Source organism: Zosterops lateralis, assembly GCF_965231275.1.
Source record: "Zosterops lateralis genome assembly, chromosome: Z".
NCBI lineage: Eukaryota > Metazoa > Chordata > Aves > Passeriformes > Zosteropidae > Zosterops > Zosterops lateralis.
The window spans coordinates 53,945,489-53,968,465 of record NC_139800.1 but is presented as its reverse complement, the minus strand read 5'-3'; the positions used below and the strand labels follow the sequence as shown (position 1 = coordinate 53,968,465).

General features: G+C 38.4%; 1 protein-coding gene across 1 annotated transcript in view; it reads left to right on the top strand.

Moving 5' to 3' along the window:
• Positions 1–383: 383 nt before the first annotated feature.
• The window catches only part of LOC310922451 (3'-5' RNA helicase YTHDC2-like), a gene marked incomplete at its 5' end in the record, with an annotated part of 32,292 nt that continues 9,698 nt past the window's right edge, over positions 384–22,977 (top strand). The window contains 24 exons of the mRNA XM_083883023.1: positions 384–564; positions 738–828; positions 2,307–2,503; positions 4,242–4,441; positions 5,128–5,294; positions 8,085–8,187; positions 9,384–9,540; positions 11,382–11,489; positions 12,637–12,785; positions 13,206–13,341; positions 13,744–13,870; positions 14,133–14,198; positions 15,003–15,181; positions 15,354–15,450; positions 15,531–15,618; positions 15,710–15,790; positions 16,729–16,811; positions 17,877–17,982; positions 18,112–18,231; positions 18,622–18,894; positions 19,322–19,448; positions 20,413–20,618; positions 21,050–21,245; positions 22,348–22,457. Of these exons, the coding sequence (XP_083739149.1) occupies positions 384–564; positions 738–828; positions 2,307–2,503; positions 4,242–4,441; positions 5,128–5,294; positions 8,085–8,187; positions 9,384–9,540; positions 11,382–11,489; positions 12,637–12,785; positions 13,206–13,341; positions 13,744–13,870; positions 14,133–14,198; positions 15,003–15,181; positions 15,354–15,450; positions 15,531–15,618; positions 15,710–15,790; positions 16,729–16,811; positions 17,877–17,982; positions 18,112–18,231; positions 18,622–18,894; positions 19,322–19,448; positions 20,413–20,618; positions 21,050–21,245; positions 22,348–22,457 (3,348 nt within the window). The remainder of the gene's footprint in view (positions 565–737; positions 829–2,306; positions 2,504–4,241; positions 4,442–5,127; positions 5,295–8,084; positions 8,188–9,383; positions 9,541–11,381; positions 11,490–12,636; positions 12,786–13,205; positions 13,342–13,743; positions 13,871–14,132; positions 14,199–15,002; positions 15,182–15,353; positions 15,451–15,530; positions 15,619–15,709; positions 15,791–16,728; positions 16,812–17,876; positions 17,983–18,111; positions 18,232–18,621; positions 18,895–19,321; positions 19,449–20,412; positions 20,619–21,049; positions 21,246–22,347; positions 22,458–22,977) is intronic.

Genomic DNA, 22,977 nt, shown 5'->3' with positions numbered 1-22,977 from the left:
AATGAAATCGCGTGAATCGTGACCCGACAGGTACCGGCGCCGCTTCCTCACTCTCGGGCAACAGCGACACTGATGGGCAGCACAGCACAGCACGACTCCCCCGGCACCCGCGGGGACACTGCGGGGACACCGCCGAGGACAGCGGCGGGCACACCGCCGGGCACACCGCCGGGCACACCGGGCCCGCGGCACCGCCTCCCGCAGTCAGGGCGGCCCGGCCCCGGCCCCGGCCCCGCCCCTTGGCCGCCGCTGTGGTGCGGGCCCCGCCCCGGGCGCCGCTCACACGTCACGGCCCCGCGCCCGCCCGGCGCTGCCGCCGCCGCTGTCTCGGGGTGGGCGCCCGTGGCCCCCGCGGTCCCGGAGCCCCGGCCTGTGGCGGAGCGATGTCGCGGCCCAGGAACGTCCCGGCGCGGCAGCACGGCGGGGGCGCGGCGGGCTCGGGCCCTTCCGTGGCGCCGGGCCGCGGGCGGGGCGGGCGAAGGCTGCGGGATATCCGCGTGGACGAGGAGGTGGAGATCGCGGTGAACGCGGCTCTGGAGCGGTTCCGCTATGGCGAGGACACGGGTGAGGCGCCGAGGGGCGGGCGGGGCCGGGGCCGGGGCCGGGACAGCGCTGCCAGCCCTGCCGCTGGGCCTGGGGGCCTGGGAAATGATAAACTCGGGCAGCGGGGATACGTCAGGGATACTGCCCGAGGAGTGTCTATGCTCGGGTTCTTATTTTTTAAATTGTCTTTCCAGAAATGGAATTTCCGTCTTCTTTCACCAGAACCGAAAGAGCGTTTGTGCACCGGCTGTGTCATTCTCTTGGTCTGATATCGAAAAGTAAAGGGTAAGTTTGACTCTTATGTATTATTTCCTCTTTTTGATGGAAGTGTATGGGATTTCACTATCGCTGTTACAGCGATCTGTATTTTTAGGTTATCGTGCAGTGTTGTGGGGAATGGTACTAGAGAAGAAACTTTAAAAAGTAGATCTAAAAATAAATGTCTCTGTGCTTTTCTTGATGTCTGAGAAAAAAAAAAAAAAGCATGATGTGCTAGTTTTTGATGCAGTTTTGAGGACTTCAGGTGCATAAAAAAGACTTCTCACAAAGATCCCTTTTGGATTTTTTTCCGTGCACTAGCGTGTTTTGAAAGATTTTGCATAGAATTTCCTGTGATGACAGCTGAAGTGTAACTGAGAGTAGTACGTTCAAAAGAGTGCTTGTGTTGGGGGGCGTAGAAGAGGGTTCAGGTGTTGCTAGCAGGCAGAGGGAGGTCATCTTTCAGCTCTACTTAGCGCTGATGAGGCTACACTGGGAGTGTTGTGTTTGTCCAGCGCTGGGATCACCAGGAGGACAGAGACTAGACTGGAGGGAGTTGAGTGGAGGACCAACAGGAACCCTGGTGAAGGGGATGGAGCATGTTCTCTGCAGAAAGGACCAGAGTGCTAGGACTTTTCAGCCTGGAGAAGACAAGGCTCAGGGGGGTCTCGACAGTGTATGTAAGTACTTGCAGTGAGGATGTAAAGAGGACAGTGTCTTTTTTAGCAGGGGCTGCTGGAGGTGGCTGCACCTCTCCGCAGGGAGGCTGCCCTTGCCAACCCCCTGGGTACCTGCAGCAGTCTTCCACCTTTGCCAAGGAGAGGCCGCTGGGCTCTCAGTGTGACCTTCTGTTCTTACCCTGAGAAGTTGTTTCCAAAGCGTTGGTGTGTTAGTTGTAGCCCAGGCAGAAGTTAGTTCAAATTTCAAGTATATTTACAACAACTCTTTGCCTTTTGGTGTCAAGAGTTCGGTATGAGAAGTAGATCAATGTTATGGTTGAGTGTTTTGCCTCCATTTCTACATAATAAATCTTTGATAATGAAGATCCTGAGATCTGATAGATTTTACTGGATTTTGTTAAGGCTTGGAATGCCACTAGCAGGGAGCTTTTTTGTCAGTTCTGCCTATTTGTTGATTTTTAACTTGTAAATCTTTAAGTTAGTGTAAGAATGAATTTGGTGTCCTAACTCTCAGTATTGATTGACAAAATGATTGGTAGAGCTGTCTGTGTTTCGGGAGACAAATGCAGTGATAACCGGGGCATAATCATCCAATGTCTGCAGTGTCTGTTCTGCACTGCCTCACATGAATAGAAGGTGTTTTTGATGGTGAGTGTTGTGAATGTTGCATTATGCTACTTAGGACATTATTTGGAGGGTTCTAGTTATGAGATTATATTTGAAAATGTGCTGTAAGGCATCTTGAAGCAATTCTTGTCAAAGATCATTCTGCAGAGGTAACTAGTTTGCTTATTCCCGAAATGCCTTTTTTTCCCTTTCTCCCAGGAAAGGAGCAAATCGATACTTAACTGTGAGAAAAAAGGATGGATCAGAACTCAAACATGCAGTGATGACTTGTGTCTTAAGTGCTGGTACAAAACACGCTGTTCATGCTTTAATTCGGAATTTTCCTGTCACAAATAAAGAAAGAACAGAACTTCTGCCAAAGACAGAACGAGGAAATGCCTATGCTGTTGAATCTGGTACGTTCACTGTGTCTTGTGATAAGGGCTTGTCAATCAACACTACTTGAAAAACAACAAACAACCCAATCCCAAAACAAACCTTTCTATTTTGTCTCTTCTTCTGTCCTGACTGACACTCTTCTTTCCAAACAAACCTAATAATTTTCACTACTTTGAATTGTTAATATAGGGTCCTTTAAAACTGGTGTCATAACGTGCTCAGGCAGTCATGTCACCCACATTGCAGTTGCAATGTCTCCCGTGTATCAAGTTAATTTTGATTCTTTGAGCCAATTTCAGCCAGATTTTTTTTTAAATACAATTGTGAAGTGAGGTTTCCTGCAGGTTCCATGGTGTAAGTTTAAAGAGACCAGTGTTGCCATCACTCTGTGTAAAAATCCCCTGAAGAGAAGATGAGACTAGCTGTTGTGTCTTTAGGAATCCATGCCCTTGATTTAAAGAAGATATTTGGTTTTGTTTTGTCATCTGAAACAGATTTGGTCTCTAAGAGCTATTAAGTAAACTCGGGCTACTATGTATGTGAATGTCTTGGTTTCTAGAATACATCACATTCTCTGTAAGACAAACTTCTGATACAAGATGTGTTTTTTAAACAATGCTTTTAACATGGCTGTTGCCTTAACAGGTATGTTTGTAAAAGTTATGTTGTGTTTCTGTATAGCAGGCTGGGCGTAGTGAACAGAGAACATAGCCGTATGTCTTGTTTAAATGGATATTTCTGATTCATTGTGTTTGTGCTTTAAGGGCCTCCTTTGCTAGTTTTCTTTCTCAGTTGTTCCATTTGTTTAATGAGATTGTTTAGTGAACAGAGGGAAACTATAATGAAAGTACCAAAAAGCAATTTTGTAGAGAGGTAGGGTATAAATTAATGAATCATGTAAAATTATCTTTCTATACTTCTCCAGAATGGTCTTTGGCTCTTTTAATCTGTTAGTCTCTGTCTTGATAAAACGGTGTTTATAATTTAATACATGAATCTGTTAATTGTGTTAAATAATTGCATTATTCCTATATAATTAAATTAAAATTGTGCTTACCGTGAGCTGCTCATTCTTCTGGTAAATAATTATTAAGGAATTACAGAGTAGCATTTAACATACTGATGTTAAAGTAGCCTCCTCAGAAGACTGCAGGTTTTTTAGCTACTTATGCATTGCTTTCTGATACATCCCACTGCTGTGTGGCTCGAGAGCTCTGGATACATCATATTGCAATTAGTAGGTGTTAAGACAAATTTTACAGACTAGGCTATTAGTTTATGTAAAAGACCAGTAAGGATGTGAAAGATGGCATATGAATCCCAGTAAAGTCATCTTTTTGTCGTAAAGCACACTTGCCAGTTTGGAGTAACTGAAATGTTTAACTCCTTGGAGGATTTTTCTAGGCAAACTCTTGAGATAGGCATGTGTAAACAGATAGAAAGGCCAAGGCCTTTTTTCTGTGTTTCAGTTTCTGTTTCTCTCTAAGCTTTTCATACTTTTTTTTTACTTGACTAATGCTGTGTGATAATTCGGTTATGTTCAAAATTTCTATGAAAGTAAAAATTCCTTCGAACTATATTTATTTCAATCACTATAACAGGATGTGTTATCATGAAAATCACTTTTAAATATGTCATGGGTTTTTCACTTTATCAACAAGGAAGCTAATAAAATCAGGAGTGTTCATTTCTAAGTACAATTTTAACCAGTGTTTTAGTGACCTTCCTTTATAATTTGTTGACTTCTTTTCACAGAAAGCAAAGAAGTGAACAAGACAAGTGGACGACTTAGTGATGGTATCCCCCAGGTTCCAGTAAAAAGAGGGGAATCAGAGTTTGATTCCTTCAGGCAATCACTACCTGTTTTTGAAAAACAGGAAGAAATTGTTAAAATAATAAAGGACCATAAAGTTGTTTTGATTGTAGGAGAGACTGGATCAGGAAAAACTACTCAAGTAAGTTCCTTTAATGAAATAAAAAACATAACAGTATTTATACCAAAGTGATGCCAAATCTTTAGTATTTCTGTAGTAAGGATTTTTTTATTCTAGTTTTAAGTTTTTTATTCTATGTTTTCCTATATGGTTGAAAGTCTAGTGTTCCAGTTCACTTTTTTTGCTTTTGCAATACTAAGCCAGCAGATATATATTAAAAGCATAAATTATTCTGTTACGATTATCTGATGGATATCAGTTTTTCATTAAAATAATTATAGAATATTGAAGGAAAGTAGCTACAGTTTTGTATATCCTTTTTCTTCTAAAGCTAATTCCCAGTATCTAGAGTATAATTGTGTTACAATGAGAGATTATCTACAGAGTTTTTTACAGAGATTTCCCTGAAGCAGGAGAGAGATGTTTCAAATTTTGCATGATTGGTTGGGATTTTTTGGTTTTATTGTTGTTATTGTTGTTGTGTTTTGTTTGAAAGAGATTAAACTTAATAGCTAAAATTGATTTTTATGGCCTTTTTTGCCACTTCAGGTAAATTTGCAATGATAATCCTACTGTGATTCATTTTGCAACATATGTGATACTGAGATGTAGTTAAATTGTTTCATTGTGATAAAAAAGCTATGAGTCTATCAAACTAAAAAGTAAATTTAAAATTTAAAAGTAAATTTAAAGTAAATTCTTTACAGATCCCTCAGTTTATTCTTGATGACTGTCACAAAAATGGAACTCCCTGCCGTATATTTTGCACTCAGCCAAGACGTTTGGCAGCAGTTGCTGTGGCTGAAAGAGTGGCAGCTGAAAGAAAAGAAAAGATTGGCCAGACAGTTGGATATCAGATCCGGTTGGAAAGCAGGTACTGATGACATTTCTTCAATTCAGTTGATCTGGTATTGGAATTTTGTGTCTAATTTAGTCATGAGATTATTTAAACTACAGTGTATTTGGGATGCAGTCCAGTAAAATATCACTCTGTAAAGTATAAGCAGGATGTCTTATTTTGGGTAATGAATGTTTAAGAGATGAAAAGGATGTTTTTTCTCCTGTATTTTGCATTTTCGTCCAGTGAGTTGTTCTGTAGGACTGAACTGCAAGTGCTTTCTCTTAATTTCTTCTAGGGAGTATGTGTGTGGATATCCTTGTCCTCTCAACTTTTACACAGATAAATCCAAAAGTTCTGCACACTTTGAAAATAGGCAGGAAGACTAGCATGCTGTGACAAAAGCTGTGTAGGGAAAGTTGGTAGGGCAGAGAAAAGGGAAAACAACAAAATTGGAAAGTGAATGATGTTGTTGAGCATTACCAATCTACTTTGGGTTAAATTGACTCTGTTTCATCTTTTATGTTTAAAGCAAAAGCAGAAATTCTAGATGACCTGAGGAATTTACTCATAAAGCAGAGCAGGGATGGGTGAAAGTCTAAAGGTTGTGTGTGGTTTCTGAAATCTTTGAATTGTCTAAGTAGTGGGATTTTCAGGAATGGGCAGCAGTTGGGATACAAGTGAGAAGAAGATGTCAAAAGGTATGGCTGGTTATGTTGCTTATATGGATGAAGATAATACATTTCTAATGAAAATGAATGCACTTGAACAGCAAAGCCAAGTTAAAGAATTTTGATTGCATACCCAAGGTCACATGGCTATTAACCGATTAGAAGAGCAAATAAAGATTAATTCCATGTAAGGTAGATGATTGTGTGGAAGAATTATGCTGAATGAAGAAAAGCAAAGTATAGGTTCGATGGGAGAATTACTGGAAGTAGTGCAGAGGAACCAAGGAGTTCACTTGAGAAAGAGCAAAAGGAAGAGATGTCAATGTTTCCATCTTGGCAAAAAGTGTTGAATGGAGTGTTTGCAGTAACACAGAATTGTATTTTTTTCTTTTAGTATCTGTTAGACAGTAGTGGTGATTTCTAGAAGACTGATGAAAAAGAGAGAAGAGTAGAGATTAAAAAAGGAAAACTCTTCCATCTGGTGTGTGTTCCATGGGTTCAACATGTTAAGGGTATTTTTGAAGTGAGGAAAGAATTCCAAACTTGAAATCCAGACATCTGTATGTGTGTTCCCTTGTGTAGTACTCTACAGTTTTTTTCTGGAAGTTTTCTTAAAGTGTCAATATTGTAGGAAGTAATTGCATTTTTTACTTGCACAGCTAGCACTGCCAGAGGTAGGAGGTAGTTTGAAAGAGTTTTCAGTTGTTGAAAAAGCAAAGCATTTGCAAAGGTTCATCTGATTTCTTTGCGATTCAGTCAAGGATAGTGTCTTGGGTTTGTATGGCAAAGTTTTCGAAGTAAGGGGGATGTTTTTTGTGAGTAGGAGCTTCCCACATGTCCGATAAAGCCTCTGCCAGTTGGCTGTAAGAGAGACCCCCCCTCTAGGCAAGGCTGAGCCCATCAGCAACAGGGAGCGTGACTCTGGAACAGCATATTTGAAAAGAGAATCCGTGCAGCATTATGAAGAGAGGATTGGGAGTATTTGAGAGGAATAGTTGTACATAGACCAAGGTCAGTGGTAAAGGAGGGGCAGGAGGTGCTCCAGGTGCCAGAGCAGAAATTCCCCTGCAGGCTGTGGTGAGGGAGCATGTTCCCGTGCAGCCCATGGAAGTCCACAGTGGAGCAGTCCAGCTGCAGCCTGTGGAGGACCCCAGTGCCAGAGCAGGTGGTTGACCATAGGAGGTTGTGACCCTGTGGGAAGCCAGTGCTGGAGCAGGCTCCTGGCAGGACATGTGGCCCCACAGAGAGTGGAGTTTTCACTGGAGCAGTTTTGCAGGTGGGACTTGTGAAGCCATGGGGGTGCCATGCTGGAGCAGTCTGTTCCTGAAGGACTGCACCACAGGGGAGGGACCTACACTGGAGCAATTTGGGAAGAGTGTGAGAAATCCCCCCCCATAAGGAGGAAGGAGCAGCAGAGACAAGATGTAGTGGATTGACCACAGCCTCCATTCCATGTTATCCTGTGCATGAGGGGTAGGAATTAGAGAAAATTGGAAGTTAAACCAGGGAAGAAGGTCGAGTGGGGGGAAGTGTTGTGACATTTGTTTCTATTTCTCATTATCCTAGTCGGATTTAATTGGTAATACAGTAAATCAAGTTGCACAAGTCAGGTGTGTTTTGCCCATGATGATAAAAGGTGAGTGATCTGTCCCTGTCCTTATCTTGCCTGATGAGGCTTTTGTTGAATTCCTTCTCCCCTGTCCAGCTGAGAAGGAGAGGGATAGAGCAGCCTGGGTGGTTGCCCAGCATTCAGCCAAGGTCAGCCTAACACATGTAGACAAATACAAGGACTCTATCTGAGGATATTCTAAAGAATTGCAAATTCTGTTTTTTCAAGGCAGTTGGCCCTGAATTTTGCAGTAAATTAATACAACATGGAAGGTTCTGAAGATTTTGTTTCACTTGCTTAATGATTTAAAAAAAAATTACTCTCTCTTTATTAATTAATTGCTTGTCTGAAGTTTTGGAGCATTAGCAGTAAGAATCCTTAGGAACTCTTAGGGAACAGGCATAGTTTATAAACAAAGAGTATGCGTGAGTTCTTTGGTGACAGAACTGTGATTCTGGTGAGGAGCTGTTCAGTCTTTAATTTTCAGTAAATAGCAGCATTTAAATGGTGAAAAAAGCTGAAGCATCTTTGTTCACTGTTCACTAGGGTTTCTCCAAAGACACTGGTAACCTTTTGCACTAATGGCATATTGCTTCGCACACTGATGGCAGGAGACAGCACCCTATCAGCTGTGACACATGTTATTGTGGTAAGGATCTTCTGTTTTCTGTGAGATGGAGCAGTATATGTTGTTTCGTAATTGGAAGATGAGACCCTAGTTTTCTGTATTAATTTGATGGACATTTAATTTGTTTTTGTTAAGTTAGAATCTAGATTAACTTTGACAAGTTACTGATTTGTTTTACTGTAATATGCATGTTTTTCTGGGGTTTGTTGGGGTTTTTTTCTTCTAAAAGCATCTTGTATTAGGTTTGTGTCAACAGTTAATTTTGTAACTGTGATGGGATTGTGGTGGGCAGAGGTCAAATTTTTTCTTAATTTCCTTTGTTGGCAGAAAAGCCTTAGGAAGGTTTGTGTAGGTAAGGTTCAATGTGAGTGTGTCAGGATTTCTGTTGGCCATGGACTTGATTTTGCAGTCCCAAGTTTGCAGTCCCTTTGTTTGCCCAATGTTGTCAACATAAAATGTAGTCTAATTTCTAGCAAATTAATTATGTTCATGTATGATCATGTGAACTTCCTATTCTGAAGTTTGGTAAGTCAGTGTTACCAGAATGTTTACTGAAATTCTCCACTGCTGAAAACAGAAAAAACACATGGTAATTTTCAGTGCCTGTCTGTCTACCCAGCAGGAAAAAAGTACAAGAATGGTTTGTGCATTCTTGACTTCACACTGCAAGTCTTGTTCTTGATGTACATTTTCAGAAGCTAAAACTAAACAGAAGATAGCCAAAGGTGATTAATCAGACATGTGCCTTAATGATAAACTTTGTGCATGTTTTAATGGCTCTGAGAAATATTTTTTCTTGTTACGTGACATCATACAGTTCTTTTAATCCTTATCAGTTGTGAGGGGTAATTTTATTGAAATAACATTTGTTGGATTTGCGGTTTGTGGCACTATCTTGAAAATGAGATTCAAGTGCAAGAATTAGAAGTTTCAGGTACTCATTTTGGTCTCTGAAATTAAGATCTGTGATGGGTTGTGCATTACAGTGCAGTCTGCTCTGGTACCTTTGTAAAACTTTCTGAAGTATTTTTACTTTTGGATAGTTTAAAAAAAAGTCCTTCTTAAGCTGAACTTAAACATTTTAATAACTCTGTAGTGCACTATCAAATTCCATGGTTTAGTTTTTAAAAAAATCATATCTGTGAAAAGTTATGTTCTTGGATCTGTGATGTTTACATGTTCTTTTTTTGTTTGTTTCTTTCTTTTCTTTCATACAGGATGAAGTACATGAGAGGGATAGGTTCAGTGACTTCTTGCTAATAAAACTGAGAGATGTGTTGCAAAGCCAAGCAAATTTAAAACTAATTATTTCTAGTGCGGCTCTGGATGCAGATCTCTTTATTAGGTATTTTGGATGTTGCCCAGTAATACATAGTAAGTACTTAAGTAAAGGCTTAAATCCCAGTCTACCTGCCCTGTGGCTCATGGATCTTAACCGAACTGTACCAAACCATTCTGAGTAAAGGCATGTGATAAATACACTGACAGTTACCAGCAGTGGTTGTTCTTTGTTTACTCCTGTTTGTTATTTCTTAACTATTTGCATCTACCTCAGAGGGAATTGGTTTTTTCTGTGAATATTCTGTAAATGCAGGGATGCCCTGTCCCCCTTCCATGTTCAATTCAAAGAGGAAGAGTTTCTTAACGTGCTGGTCTGCATAGCAATACAGACCCTGGGATTTACAAGAGTGTGATACCTCTTAGTATATTCCAGTACATTCTACGTCTGGCTTCAGAGATTGCTACTAGTTACTGGAGAAAAGTCAGATGATAACTGTATCTATTAAGTTCAGAAATGCAATTCTAGGCAAATTGGGGTTTATGTTTTAATCATATGATTCTTTGTTTCATTTAGAATTTTCTACACAAGTCATTAATTTTAGGGGATGTTCATAAGAAGGAGTTACTTTTTCTTATTTACACATAAAAGTGTTCATTTCTGGTTTTCAGTTTTGAATTGTGGGCTAGGAAAATAAGGCTTGCAGCTTGTTAGAGGCATGAATCTGGAAGTTACACACAATATTAATATTCGGCAATTTATTTTTTTTTTTTTGAAGGAGACAAATCTCATTGTAATTTTAATGTGGCTTTTCAGTTTACTTCAGTTTTTCAGCTTCTCATGCTTTTAGATCAATAGATTGATTTTGGAAATTCAGGCTACTATCTCTTTCTTCAGTTCACCACAGTGGTTGTACTGTTCTTACACACTGGACTTGACAGGGTAATCCCAATTGAAAAGATGCTTTTTCCAATTTTGCTAATTTTTGAATTAAAAAAGGACAGTTTAGCTACTTTGTCTGTTAATATAATGAAAAAGGTTTGATTTTTCAGCAGTGTAACTGACACAATCCTGACCACAGAAACCAACATTTTTTAGTTTTGAGTTTCTGTAGAACACAGAGTTTGTGGTAGTGTTAGAAGACTTCCTCCATGATAGCTTCTAAAAATATGTGAATTGTAGCTTGTTCCTTCTGAAGGAGAGAAAAGTGCTAGATGATATGAACTCAGTTGTGGTATGTGTCTGCTGAGGAACCGAAACTAGATATTAATTCTTCCTGTGTAAAAACATAATTTAATATCCATAAATAAGGTCTAGAAAACAGTGATGTTAAAAGAGAAATCAGGGTAAGTTTTTAGGAGAGAAGGACCATGGGAAGTAGTCAATAAAGAAAGGCAAAATTGGGTGCACTAATTGAGGACATTGAGAGAAGTCCATCTCCTCATACACTCCTCATGAAAAAGGAGCTAGTTGAATACAGGCATGACAGTCTGCTCGTGGGATCTTCCACTGAAACTGTCTTAATTGCTCTTACATTAAGGAATTCAGGTAGCTGACACAATGAATTCTTTTTTGTACACCTAAACAAAAGTGACTGTTTTCTTCTTTTCATTTGATAAAATTGCAGTAAATAACTGTCCATCTTGTATCTCTTGCTATTAACACTTAATGGAATTGAGGAGGTTAATGAAAAACAAGGTATGCAGCTGGCATTTCCTTTTTGATTTTTTTTTTTGTGGCCTAGTCACTTAAAAGAAATGAACTCAAATGAAGATACCCTAACAAGCCTTTCCAAGGAATATAATAATTCATTAAATCAGACCCTAATCATGTTTCATTCACTTTGCTGTCTATAAAAGCTGTTTTTAAGAACTTGAATGTCCTTAAAGTAAAGGTTGGGAATATCTAATCTTTCATGAATTCTTTCTACTTTTAGTCCAAGGAAGACCTTTTGAAGTTAAAGAGATGTTTTTGGAGGACATTTTACGAAGTACTGGGTACACAAACAAGGAGATGGTAAAGTACAAAAAAGAGAAGCACCAAGGTTGGTGGACTTTACGAATTGTCATGACTTAACAGTGGGTTTCATTGATTGATTGATTGATTGAACATGAACTAAGATGATTCTCTGTTAAAATTCTAAAGTCAGATTATTGTTAAATGAGACACGATCAGATGACAGCAAGTATCTTGGAAACCCTGTGTTTACACTGCTGATGTAAATTGTGATTGAAAAAAAATTTACTTTCAGTAGTTATATTCTTACTTCTTTCAGATGATAAATGTTCTATTTTTCCTAATAATTATGACATTATCATGTGGGGGCTTTGCCCAGATGAAAACTCTAGAAACATGAGATACAATGTGCTGACATTTAGATGCAAATTGAAGTGCAGCCATTAGAGAGGGCAGGATTTTGTACATCTTGCACAGATGTGGTTTCTACTATTAACATTTTTCAGTGCATTCTTCAGACATGGATGCATTTAACATATTTAGGTCAAGGAGCAGTAAACACACTTGAACCAAATATAGAGGGTTCTTTGCACTTGGTCATGTATTTGGGTATATTGATCACAATATTTGCAAAGTTTTCCTGACAGCTGAAAGTAATGATCCTCATGAGTATTAAAAAAAAATTAAAAAAGGCCAACCCCAAAGCCAAAAAAAATTAAAAAAGGCCAACCCCAAAGCCATAACAATACAATACTGACTACACGTTTTTCATGGTGCTCAGCTATGGTCACTGTGGATAGAAGAGCTCAATTGAGACCCTGATGGTTTCTACTCTTTCTTTTACCTGTAAACAGAAATTAGTTGTTCCATGCAAGAGTTTTATTTATCCCAGCTCTTTGGCATTGCACTTCTAGAGAAAGATCTGTATTGAGAACTGTGTAGAAATTACTTAGAAGGTTTGTTTGAATGCAGCAAGTTGCAGGCTTAACGGGTTAAGCAGCCCAGTGGTATTTCTTGCCTTGTTCTTACAGCAGATGTTTGCAGTGGTGCACTTTGGGTGCCCTTAATCGTGGAATTTGGACTGGTATATTGGACTAGTAACAATGTTCTAGATTAAATAAGAGATCAGATAGTTTTAACTTTGTGATTAGATACAGCTATTTTATTAAACCTTCAATGAATGAATAATTAGGATGACTGTAAAACTTTTCATGGAAATCCTTTATGTATTGTAGAAGAAAAACAGCAGAACACTCTTACTGAGTGGTGTTCTGCTCAAGAAAATAATAGTAAGTTGGAAACCGAGAGACCAAGATCTGTTCCAAGAGCAACTGAAGAGTGTGGTCTTTTGTGTGAGGATGGTGACATAGTATTTAATCAACTGGTAAGTTTTTCCTTTTGTTGGGAGATATGTTTCAATCTGCTTTGAAAACTGTTGTCCAAAGATCCTGCTCCTGTAGAATTTCTTGAATGATATTAACATATTTTATAGATGATTTTTAAAAGTTACTGTGAACTGCTCTAGGCAAAGTGTGCTTTTCACTTACAATTTGTACAGTTTGTAGACAACTTTTCTTCAGCTTAAATGGCTGAACTACCGTTGCTTAAAGTACTTGCATGTGATGCAATAAATGTATAAAAGACGTGTGATAAAATGTATAAAACAAATTTTAGTGGTACTTGAATGCTAGATTTCTGATCGTTACTTGGAAAAGCAACTGTTGAATTTCTTCATGTGTAATACATGAGAATAAAGCTAAGTTTTGGAAGACATCCGTCTTTCAATGCTGTTTTTTCTCTTCAGACTGAGAAAGATGTGACTTGCCTTGAACAATGGTTAATAAAAGAAATGGATTCTTGTCTTTCTGACATCTGGTTGCATAAAGATACTGGTGCCTTTGCTCAGGTGTTCCATCTCATTTTAACTGAAAATGTCAGTGGTAAGTCTATCATCTTCCTAAATAAGAAAAAAACAATAACAAATTGACTTGAATTTCTGTGGCTGGTTTATGTCCAGTTTCAGACGTTGTTAGTTTTGCATTCTGATTCCTGTTGAAAAAAAAGTGAATAGAATTAGCAGAATTAATGAATAGTTTAATTATTTTTGGTTTGTTCTTGTTTTAAAATATTAACAGATGTTGCAGTGTATCTAAAGTAGTGTTAAATTCACGTGAACTGAGTGGTGGGACGAAGTCAGAAAACAAATTCTCTCTGGCCTGGATTTTAAAAGTCATATTAGCCACATTTGTACCACATTTAGGTGATAAAGTGAGAATGTTTTTATTTGGTTTGCTGGATTATTTGTTAATTTATTTGTTTATTTAATTATTTGTGATTCTCAGTTGATTATAGGCACAGTGAAACCAGTGCGACTGCACTAATGATTGCTTCAGGGAGAGGCTTTTTGAGTCAAGTAGAGCAGCTGATCAGTATGGGAGCAAATATCCACTGCAGATCATCTAATGGCTGGTAAAAACAAACAGACAAACCAAAACATAGCTGTATTTGTTGATATACAAATGAGAAAGAAATTTCTATTTACATTTAAAGTAATTGCTAACTTAACAGATTACTATAAGCAATAGTAAATTTTGTTATTCAAAACATTTTCTAACTTCTGTTCATCCCACTGTATTCTGGAAATTATAGATTTAATTCTTAATTCAGAGGCTTATGCTGTGTGTCTTGTGAAGGGAGAATTTTAAAAAATTATTTCTGTGTACTCTTGCAGGATGGCTGTGGACTGGGCCAAGCACTTTGGACAGACAGAGGTTGTTGACCTGTTGGAATCCTACAGGTAAGCTATAACTATTTTTCAGAACCTGTTGTAGGGAAATGAAGGGAAATGTCATTTTGTCTTCTAATCAGTACAGTTTTTAGCTTTTCATGTCTTTAAAGCTGACCTAAATAGCAGGATTTATTTATCATTTTTATATGGGCATTGCTATCATGATTATATGTCTAGGCAAGATATGAGTACGATGACTTACATAAACAAATAGACAGAGATACTGATTCTACCATGTACCATTTTCATTTCAGAGGCTTATTTAGGAAACAAATCTAATGTGTTTTTATCTATGCGTTGTTGTCTATACATAGTAGCCATATTAAAGAAACTTAATAGAAGTAACACTAACACTAGCTTGTTTAAGAATTGGTTTCTGATTAACTTACAGTTGTATTTCAGTTATCATTTTGTAGAGATCAATATTTTTAGAACACTTGTTAGTGTAGTTTTTGTTTGGGTAGAATCTGCTTATGCGAAGAAAGCCTTTGGGAAGTAAGTTTCTTTTAAATGCTTCCTATTTAACAGGTAAACAAGCAGTGTCTTTATCCTTTGAGTCCTGACACTTATGGCTGTGTTTCAATGAAGAGTAAGAAAAGTGAAGTTATGCTAAAAATGGAATTTTCATGCTTTGTTGGGTGACATTTAAATCAGTGAACAGTAATAGTATTTTTGAGGTGCTGTTCTGGTATGCTTTAAAATTGAAATTTGAAAGGAGCAGTCTTGTTGATGTTGATCTAAGTTTAGTTAGTGGGTGAATGCAAACCCGAAACAAACAGCCTTGACTCTGGTCTCTGCATTTGTCTGTTTTAGTCCTTCATCAGGATTTGGAAATCTGGATGAAAGTTCCCTGGTCAGAACAAGTGGTAGTGACCTTAGTGCAGAGGACCGAGAACTGTTGACAGCTTATCATCGCAGTTTTGATGATGAAAAAGTGGACCTGGACCTCATTATGCACTTACTTTATAACATCTGTCATAGTTCTGGGACTGGTAAGTATAAGCACACTCCCAGTAAATGACTGTACATTCAGCCTTTGATGAATCCTGCCCTTCTTTTGAAAACACTAAATAGGTAAAACCTTCCAAGTGCTCGTCTGCACACTACTGATCCATATTTTAAGTGAATTTGCTGCTTAACTCTGCAAACCCACTTTGTTTTCAGGAGCAATTTTAGTATTTCTTCCTGGATATGATGAGATAGTGAGCCTGAAGGACCGTATTCTTTTTGATGACAGGAGATTTGCTGACAACGCTCACAGGTAAAGCCTCCAGTTCATGTGGTTGAGGTTTTCATTGCGTCTTTCAAAAATACTTAAATGTGCTCTTTGTCTTGCATTAGGTATCAGGTTTTCATGCTTCATTCAAATATGCAGACTTTGGATCAGAAGAAAGTGCTTAAAAATCCCCCTCCTGGTGTGCGCAAAATAGTAAGTTTTAGAGGACTTTGTCAGGTTGTGTATTAATCTCTTTTGTCTTTGCTTTAACTATAGTTTTAGTTGTTTCTTGTTTTCTTTGCAGATTCTTTCAACAAATATAGCAGAAACCAGCATAACAGTGAATGATGTTGTATTTGTTATTGACTCAGGCAAGGTGAAAGAGGTATGATTGATTAAAACTTTCTGTGACAAGTAAACTTCCTAGTGTTATTCTATAATATATAATAGGTAAATTTTAGAGTACTGCTTTTTAAAGTAGGCTGAGAGCTAGTGCATGTTAAATAACAAAGATCACTGAGAAGTTTTGACCTTTGTTTTATGGCACATACTGTAAATAATTAGCTGTTGATAAATCTTCTAAAAACTACTGTAGGTTGAAATGTTGATCTGTCTTTTTTTTTTTTTTTTTTTTTTTAATTTACAATGTCTGCTAGTGTTTTTTAAAAGAAGTCCATCCATTTAGACCACCATCTTCTTGAGACCTAAGAGAGCACTTGGAGTTCCCTTTGTCCTACTATTATGTCAGGTCCAAGTCAAATCCATTAGGTATTGCTTCTGATGTGTTGAATGCCCATTCCCAAATTACACATTAAGGCAAGGACAGATAATATAATGAGGCAGTTTAAGACCTCTTGTATGTCCTTGGAAATGAAGCTGGATTTCATAGAGGAGATACATGAAAAATTTCTAAAATTCCCATGGTAATACAATTTTTCTGTAGCTTTGCATCAAATGTAAGAACATAAGGATGTAATTTCCAAGCGAGACAAAGAAGAAAACTTTAATCAATACAATAGTGGTTTTTTGGGATTTGGGATAATTCAAAATACAATCCGTACCTTTGGTTGACTCAAAATTACCCGCTGACTGGAGAGAAGACTTCAATTTAGGAAACTGTAGCACAAAGATAAGGCAAAACGTGTATTACAGATTCAGTTGAAAGGAAGTAACTTCAGAGCATACCCTTGTGCAAACAAACTGTTGTTTGTTCAAATTATTTTTTCTGTTTTTTAAAGAACTTCCGTTAAAAGCTTACTAAAACCTTTTATTTCATGTATCATGGCTAATCATGGTTTTATGTTCCTTGCTTTGCTTTTATAGAAGTCTTTTGATGCACTGAGTTGTGTTACAATGCTCAAAATGGTATGGATTTCAAAAGCCAGTGCTGTCCAGAGAAAAGGCAGGTAATAAATGCTTCATACTGCTTTTTATTCTGCAGATGTCCACCATCCTGCATGTTAAGAATAAAGTACAAACCTATAGCAGCCACGCTGGGTCATGTTTCTAGCCTAGGCCAGTACCATGTTGAACAATGGCTAATACTTGTTCTATTGCAGTAGATGAAGAGTCAGTTCTTGATGTATTTTCTCGGAGTAATCTCCCAAGATATAGAAAAATGGTGCTCAAGAATGTCCCAGAACTTCCATTAGGTCTAGGTTGTTGTTGTTCCCCCCCCCCCCCATGAAAAGTTGCTTCCTCTTTGTGCCACATAGCAGCAACAGCCACAGTAACTTGTCTGTGGGCAAAGGGCTGCCTGCTGCTAGTTTTTAGTTTGATCCCTGGCATCCCTTCTTTAGAAGTGACACTGAGTAGTGATTCCTTATTGAGCATCTTCAAAGTGTTCATGACTTGACAGGCCATGATCATACTCTTCCCAGCACAGTGAGTGAGGGCTGGGAAGTTGTGTGTAGGTAGCAGCAAATGCCTTTTTGGAGACACGATGTTGTCATTATCCTCCAGGTTTTTGAGCGTGAATTGTGAGCATTTGCCCTCTCCGTTCTTTCATTCACATGCTGTATGATCTTCATTCTGCCATTTCCATCGAGGCTTGTAACTGGGGAATTTGAAGGGGAAGAAATAAAGTTTGCAGCTTAGATTCCTTATGGTACAAGGTGGCTGAGATTTGGATTGATCTTAAGTTAGCAAAAAATTATATCACTTCATGTAGATAGATGTTGCATTTTTTCCTCCAGATTTTTCAGTGTAGGGTTAAAATTATAATTATTAGAAAGTATTTTTTAATAATAAAATGGTATGAATTTCTGTACTGTCAAAAATAATTAAAGTACTGGAAAACTCTTGTAATTCATATGAAGGCATTCCTCTTAACAACAAAATGACCATGCTCTTAGACCTTGTTCTGCATTTGCATTCTAAGTTTGTCTTGTCCCTTGTTTGGTTGGTTTTTTTAAAAAAAAAAAATTCTAATTTTCACAGCTTTTTATTGTATTTTCCATTTAATTTTCCAGGGCTGGGCGCTGTCAGCCTGGAGTCTGTTTTCGTCTCTTCAGCAGGCTCCGATTTGAGAATATGTTGGAATTTCAGACTCCAGAGCTTCTAAGGATGCCACTTCAGGTGCGTGTTCACTTAGCAGTTACAACTTCTAAAAAAGGTATTATCGCCAGACCATACTAACAGCTCCAAAAAGATGTGTAGGTATTTTTTCTTTGCCAAACCTTAATAGTATTTTTCTTCAACTTGCAGGAGCTTTGTTTACACACAAAACTTCTGGCTCCAGTTAATTGTCCAGTTCTTGACTTTCTTATGAAAGCTCCTGATCCTCCCCCAGCTTTAATTGTGAAGAATGCTCTGCAAACGCTCAAGGTCAGCAGAGGAATACATTTAGATGGGAATTGTGTTTAATTAGTTTTTGTGGTGTGGTAACATACCTTACTGACTTTTAATTGTACTGAAAATCTTGTTCACTTACTTAAGAATGCTTTGAATTTTTGTTGGTTTTCATTTTGTGTCAATGTGTGTGTGTGTGTGTGTGTGTGTGTGTGTGTATTTTCCTATGTCAAAGGAAGAGAGTACTGTAAAATCTCATCTTGAATTGAAACTAGTTGGACTTTTTTGCTTCTTTGGTATTTGGGAGCCAATCTAGGTAATGTCTAATATTGGTATCCTTTCTGCTTTCATTATAAGTTAATTTTTCCCCCTTCGCCCTTCTTTTCCTTGTCCCTACATGCCCACCTTTTTTCTTTTTCCAAACAGAGTATAGATGCCATGGACCCTTGGGAAGATCTCACTGAGCTGGGTTATCACCTCACAGAGTTGCCGGTGGAGCCGCACCTCGGTAAAATGGTGCTGTGCGCTGTTGTTCTGAAGTGCCTGGATCCTGTTCTGACCATTGCCTGTGCTCTTGCCTACCGAGACCCTTTTGTGCTGCCCACACTGGCCTCCCAAAAGCGTGCAGCCATGCTGTGCAGGAAACGTTTTACTGCGGGGACCTTCAGCGACCACATGGTGCTTCTCAGGGCTTTCCAGGTATCCTCTCAAAGCGAGCACTGGTGGCACATCAGAGTAAATGACATGGGGTGGTAGGCCATGGCTGTCCTGTATGTTGGACTCAGAGATTTCTCAGGGACACGCTTTGTCTGATCTTTTCAAACCTGAGTAAATTTTTGAGTTCCAGCAAGATTCCACTTTATATCCTGTTACATGGATAACTTCAGGTAACCATCTTGACGTAGCAATCTCTATAATAACATAATGAACTTAAAATAACATAATTGTCATTATGTTTTAATTAGGGAATAGGGAAAAAAAATCTAGCAGTTAAATAAAAAAATCAGGTTTGATAAATTTACTTTGTTTTCTTTTATTGACCTAAATGTAATATTTAGAACCATGCATTTTTAAAATTTTAGCTATTTAAATTAACAGGCAAATGTTAAAAAATTGTTCTTTGCAGGCATGGCAGAAGGCACGCAGTGATGGCTGGGAGAGAGCCTTCTGTGAAAAGAACTTCCTGTCTCAAGCCACAATGCAAATCATCGTAGGAATGAGAACACAGCTGCTTGGCCAGCTTAGAGCCTCAGGTAAATAAGTTGGGAAAAGTTCTGACGTAATTTTAAAGTTAAGTGGATATAAATTATAAGGAGAATAGTGTTCACTTGTCCTTTTCCTTCCTTAAGTTGAAAAAGACCGGTAGATATTCCATGCTGAGCATGGAGGAGATGCTAGGCTGAGAAAATGTGGCCCGGGAACAGCTGACATAACTGAAAGAGCCCCGATTGTTCAACATCCTGCTTGCTGTCTTGCAGTGTGAGACATGTTTCCTTGGGTTTTTATGTTCTAGTAAATTTTTTCCTGAGGCAGTTGGTGAAATGAGTTCAGAGCCTAGGTTCTGAGGCAGAGTCAGTTAATTTCAGCTCAAGCTGGATGTCCCTGGAGAATGTCCTGAATAAAGAAATCCCTTTATCCTTTACTGTCCGTGCGTGTGTGCAATCTTCATGTGCCCTGCTTGTGGCTGGCATGCTCCTCTTGATCCAAAGGCAGTTCACGGTCTGCGGTCTTCTGCTGCTTCAGTGTGGGCAGCCCATTCATTACCTGCCCCTATATTCTAGCTTGAGGCAGCCTTGGGGCCCTCCAAGGTCTCATCCTTCGTCCAAAGGTATCTGTTACTTCCCTTGCTTAGCCGTTCATGCTAACAAGCAGTTGACTGACACTGTATTTAAAGTTCGCCTACACTAGGTTTTGAGCAGGGTCCACTCATGCCAAGTTGCAAGCAAGTTGCAATTAAACTACACAATTTCTAATATGCTGTTAAGTGAAGAAGTATTGTAACAAGTAATTCTATTCTACATTAGTATGAAACCCTGTACCAGGAAGGATTTCAGAATAAGGATTTCTTCTTGGTGCTGTTAATGTTGGCAGTTGTGAAAAATGCAACCAATTTGTAGTTTATTTCACTTTGGTTTTTCAAATTCCTTTTGAGAAGCAAAAAAGTAGCTCTTAAATACAAGCAAATATAAGACAGTTTTGACCTCTTTCTTTCTTCAGGTTTTGTTAGAGCCAGAGGAGGAGCTGATATCAGAGATGTTAATGCTAACTCTGAAAACTGGGCTGTAGTTAAAGCTGCCTTGGTGGCTGGGATGTATCCCAATCTTGCGCATGTAAACAGAGAGAGCCTGGTTGTAACTGCATCAAAGGAGAAGAAAGTGCGATTTCATCCTACCTCTGTTCTTAGTCAGCCGCAGTATAAAAAGGTAAAGCCACTTGGAACTTTTCAAAAAATATTTTTTCTGGCAGATGATAAAGTTAAAACTTGGAGTTGATTTCTTTTTCCAGTATTACAGTTAGTCCTGCTAACTGAAAGTGGAACAAGACAAAGTAATGAATAGAAAAAGCTAGTTTTGAAAGTATTTTGGAGAGGTAACAATTTCTGCTCGTTGTTATGAAGAAAAAGTTCTGCTCTGAAACTGGTATTCCTTTAGATCTTCTTTTAAAGCAAAGTATTTTGTTTGAAAGTAATAGGATAACTTGTAAGTCTGGTTGAATAGACTTGTGCTTTTTTTATTCTCCTGTATGTAAATATTTCTGTATTTCTTTCTACAGGCATAAAGTAAGAAGTAAATAAAAAATTATTTTAATTACCCATAGATGATAAAATAGCGTAGTCTTATTTGCTCCTGCACAGATTCCCCCAGTGAACGGCCAAGCTGCAGCTGTTGAGGCACTCCCTACAGACTGGCTGATATATGACGAGATGACAAGAGCTCACAGGATAGCAAACATCAGGTGCTGTTCTGTTGTGACGCCCATCACTGTGGCTCTCTTCTGTGGACCAGCTAGGTTACCAAGTAATGCTTTACAGTCATCTTCGTCCTATCAAGGTATACTGCAGTCTGGATTTGGAATGTTGACATTGGTATTCTACTAGTATGTGATTTGGAAAACTTATTTTTCAGGTCTATTTTCTACATATTTCGACTCATTCTTAAAACAACAGAGCTGTATATAGTTCCTGTAGCTGTTCAGGAATAATTTACAGGCTGTGTAACAAATGTCTTAAGTTTTGTGAATCCTTGTAAGTTCATAACGTTTATGGTTCTGGAGTCTCAGAAACAACAGTATAGTTTTTAAAAAAATTAAAAATGCAACGAAAATGTTTGAAGACAGTACTAATGCCGAGAAGTGTAGTAGGCAGATTTTTTTTCTACAGCCTAGTTTAGCTGATGCTTTGAAGCAGATGATTTAAACTGAATAATGTAGTTAGAGTTAACATGGCAGGTAATCATATTGCTTCCAGTTGACACATGCATTTTAAAGACTATTTTCTACTGATAAGTTTTAAAGTCAATTAACCATGTTCTTAGCTAGAAGTATTAGAGGATTTATTAAAATTTCCTTTTGTTTCATATTTAAATGGAGTGCTGTAAGAATAGAAGCAAAAATAATCTGTTGTCTGTTCTGTAGAAATACTAGTTTGAAGTAAGAGTCCAAGCTGACTTTCCTGACTTGCTCCACAACTGTTACCCTTAAAATAATGCTGATTGAGTTGTACTTTGAAAAAGAAAAAGGAACCATAAATAGACATGTGCTTTTTTTTTTTTTTTTTTTTTTTTTATGAGACTTTAAATATATATACTAAGATATAAAGCACAGAGCAATGTGTGGTTTTACACACAACTTCAGGCAAAAGTTTGACAATGGCTTGTTATTGATGAAGGTACATGAAAGGGTCAGATGACATCAGTGCGGGTGTTTATGTGGTAGGACCCTTAAGAGATCTGGGAACTTGTTCTCCTAACTGAAGCAAAGACCTTCACTGAGATGTAGATGCAGAAATCAAAAAGCGTGCTTACAAATGTTTACATTTTAAGTGAAAATTCAAAGGAAAATGAGTTTATTGCTAGTAATACAGTGATGTTCAGGTTTTTGTATGCAAGTGTAAATAATGTGGAAATGTTAATGCATCTTTTCTACTTAATTCAGGAGACAGGGTTTCCAGCGACAGCAGTGACAGTGAGGTGGAGGACAGAACAACTTCTAATGTATCACTACTGAAGCTAGATGAATGGCTCCACCTCAAATTGGACTCTGAAGTATGTAATCTATCACTTCCGTGCTTCTTTTGTGTAGAAGAATATTTATGCCATACCATCCTAAAAAGATTCCTAAAACAGTTGGATAACCAAAAATGTACTGTAAGATTGGCTGCTGTGATCCCTTCAGGTCTCTCAAATTTACAGGAAAACATAGTGAATGAGTTAACCTTTTAAAAACATACAAACAGGGACTCAATCTCCTTTTGCCCAGGCTAGTCCATTGTGCGAATTCACATATTCAACATCCAAGTTAAAGGGCTTCCTATGGGTTGTAACAACCCATAACGCTTAAATCTTGCACCTTGAGCAAACAGGAAGAAAGAATTAGCTACCTAGCAAACTGCAAGAGTGCTCATCCTTCTTCCCCTGTCACGATGCAGCTGTCCCACCTATCACACTGGGAAGCCAGAAAGCCTCAGCAGTCAGCTGCTGTTGGATCTGCTTCAGAGGCACTTTGGGTCAGCTGAGGTTTTATAAGTTTGATGTATTTCCATAAGTTATCAGATTCTAAAGAAAC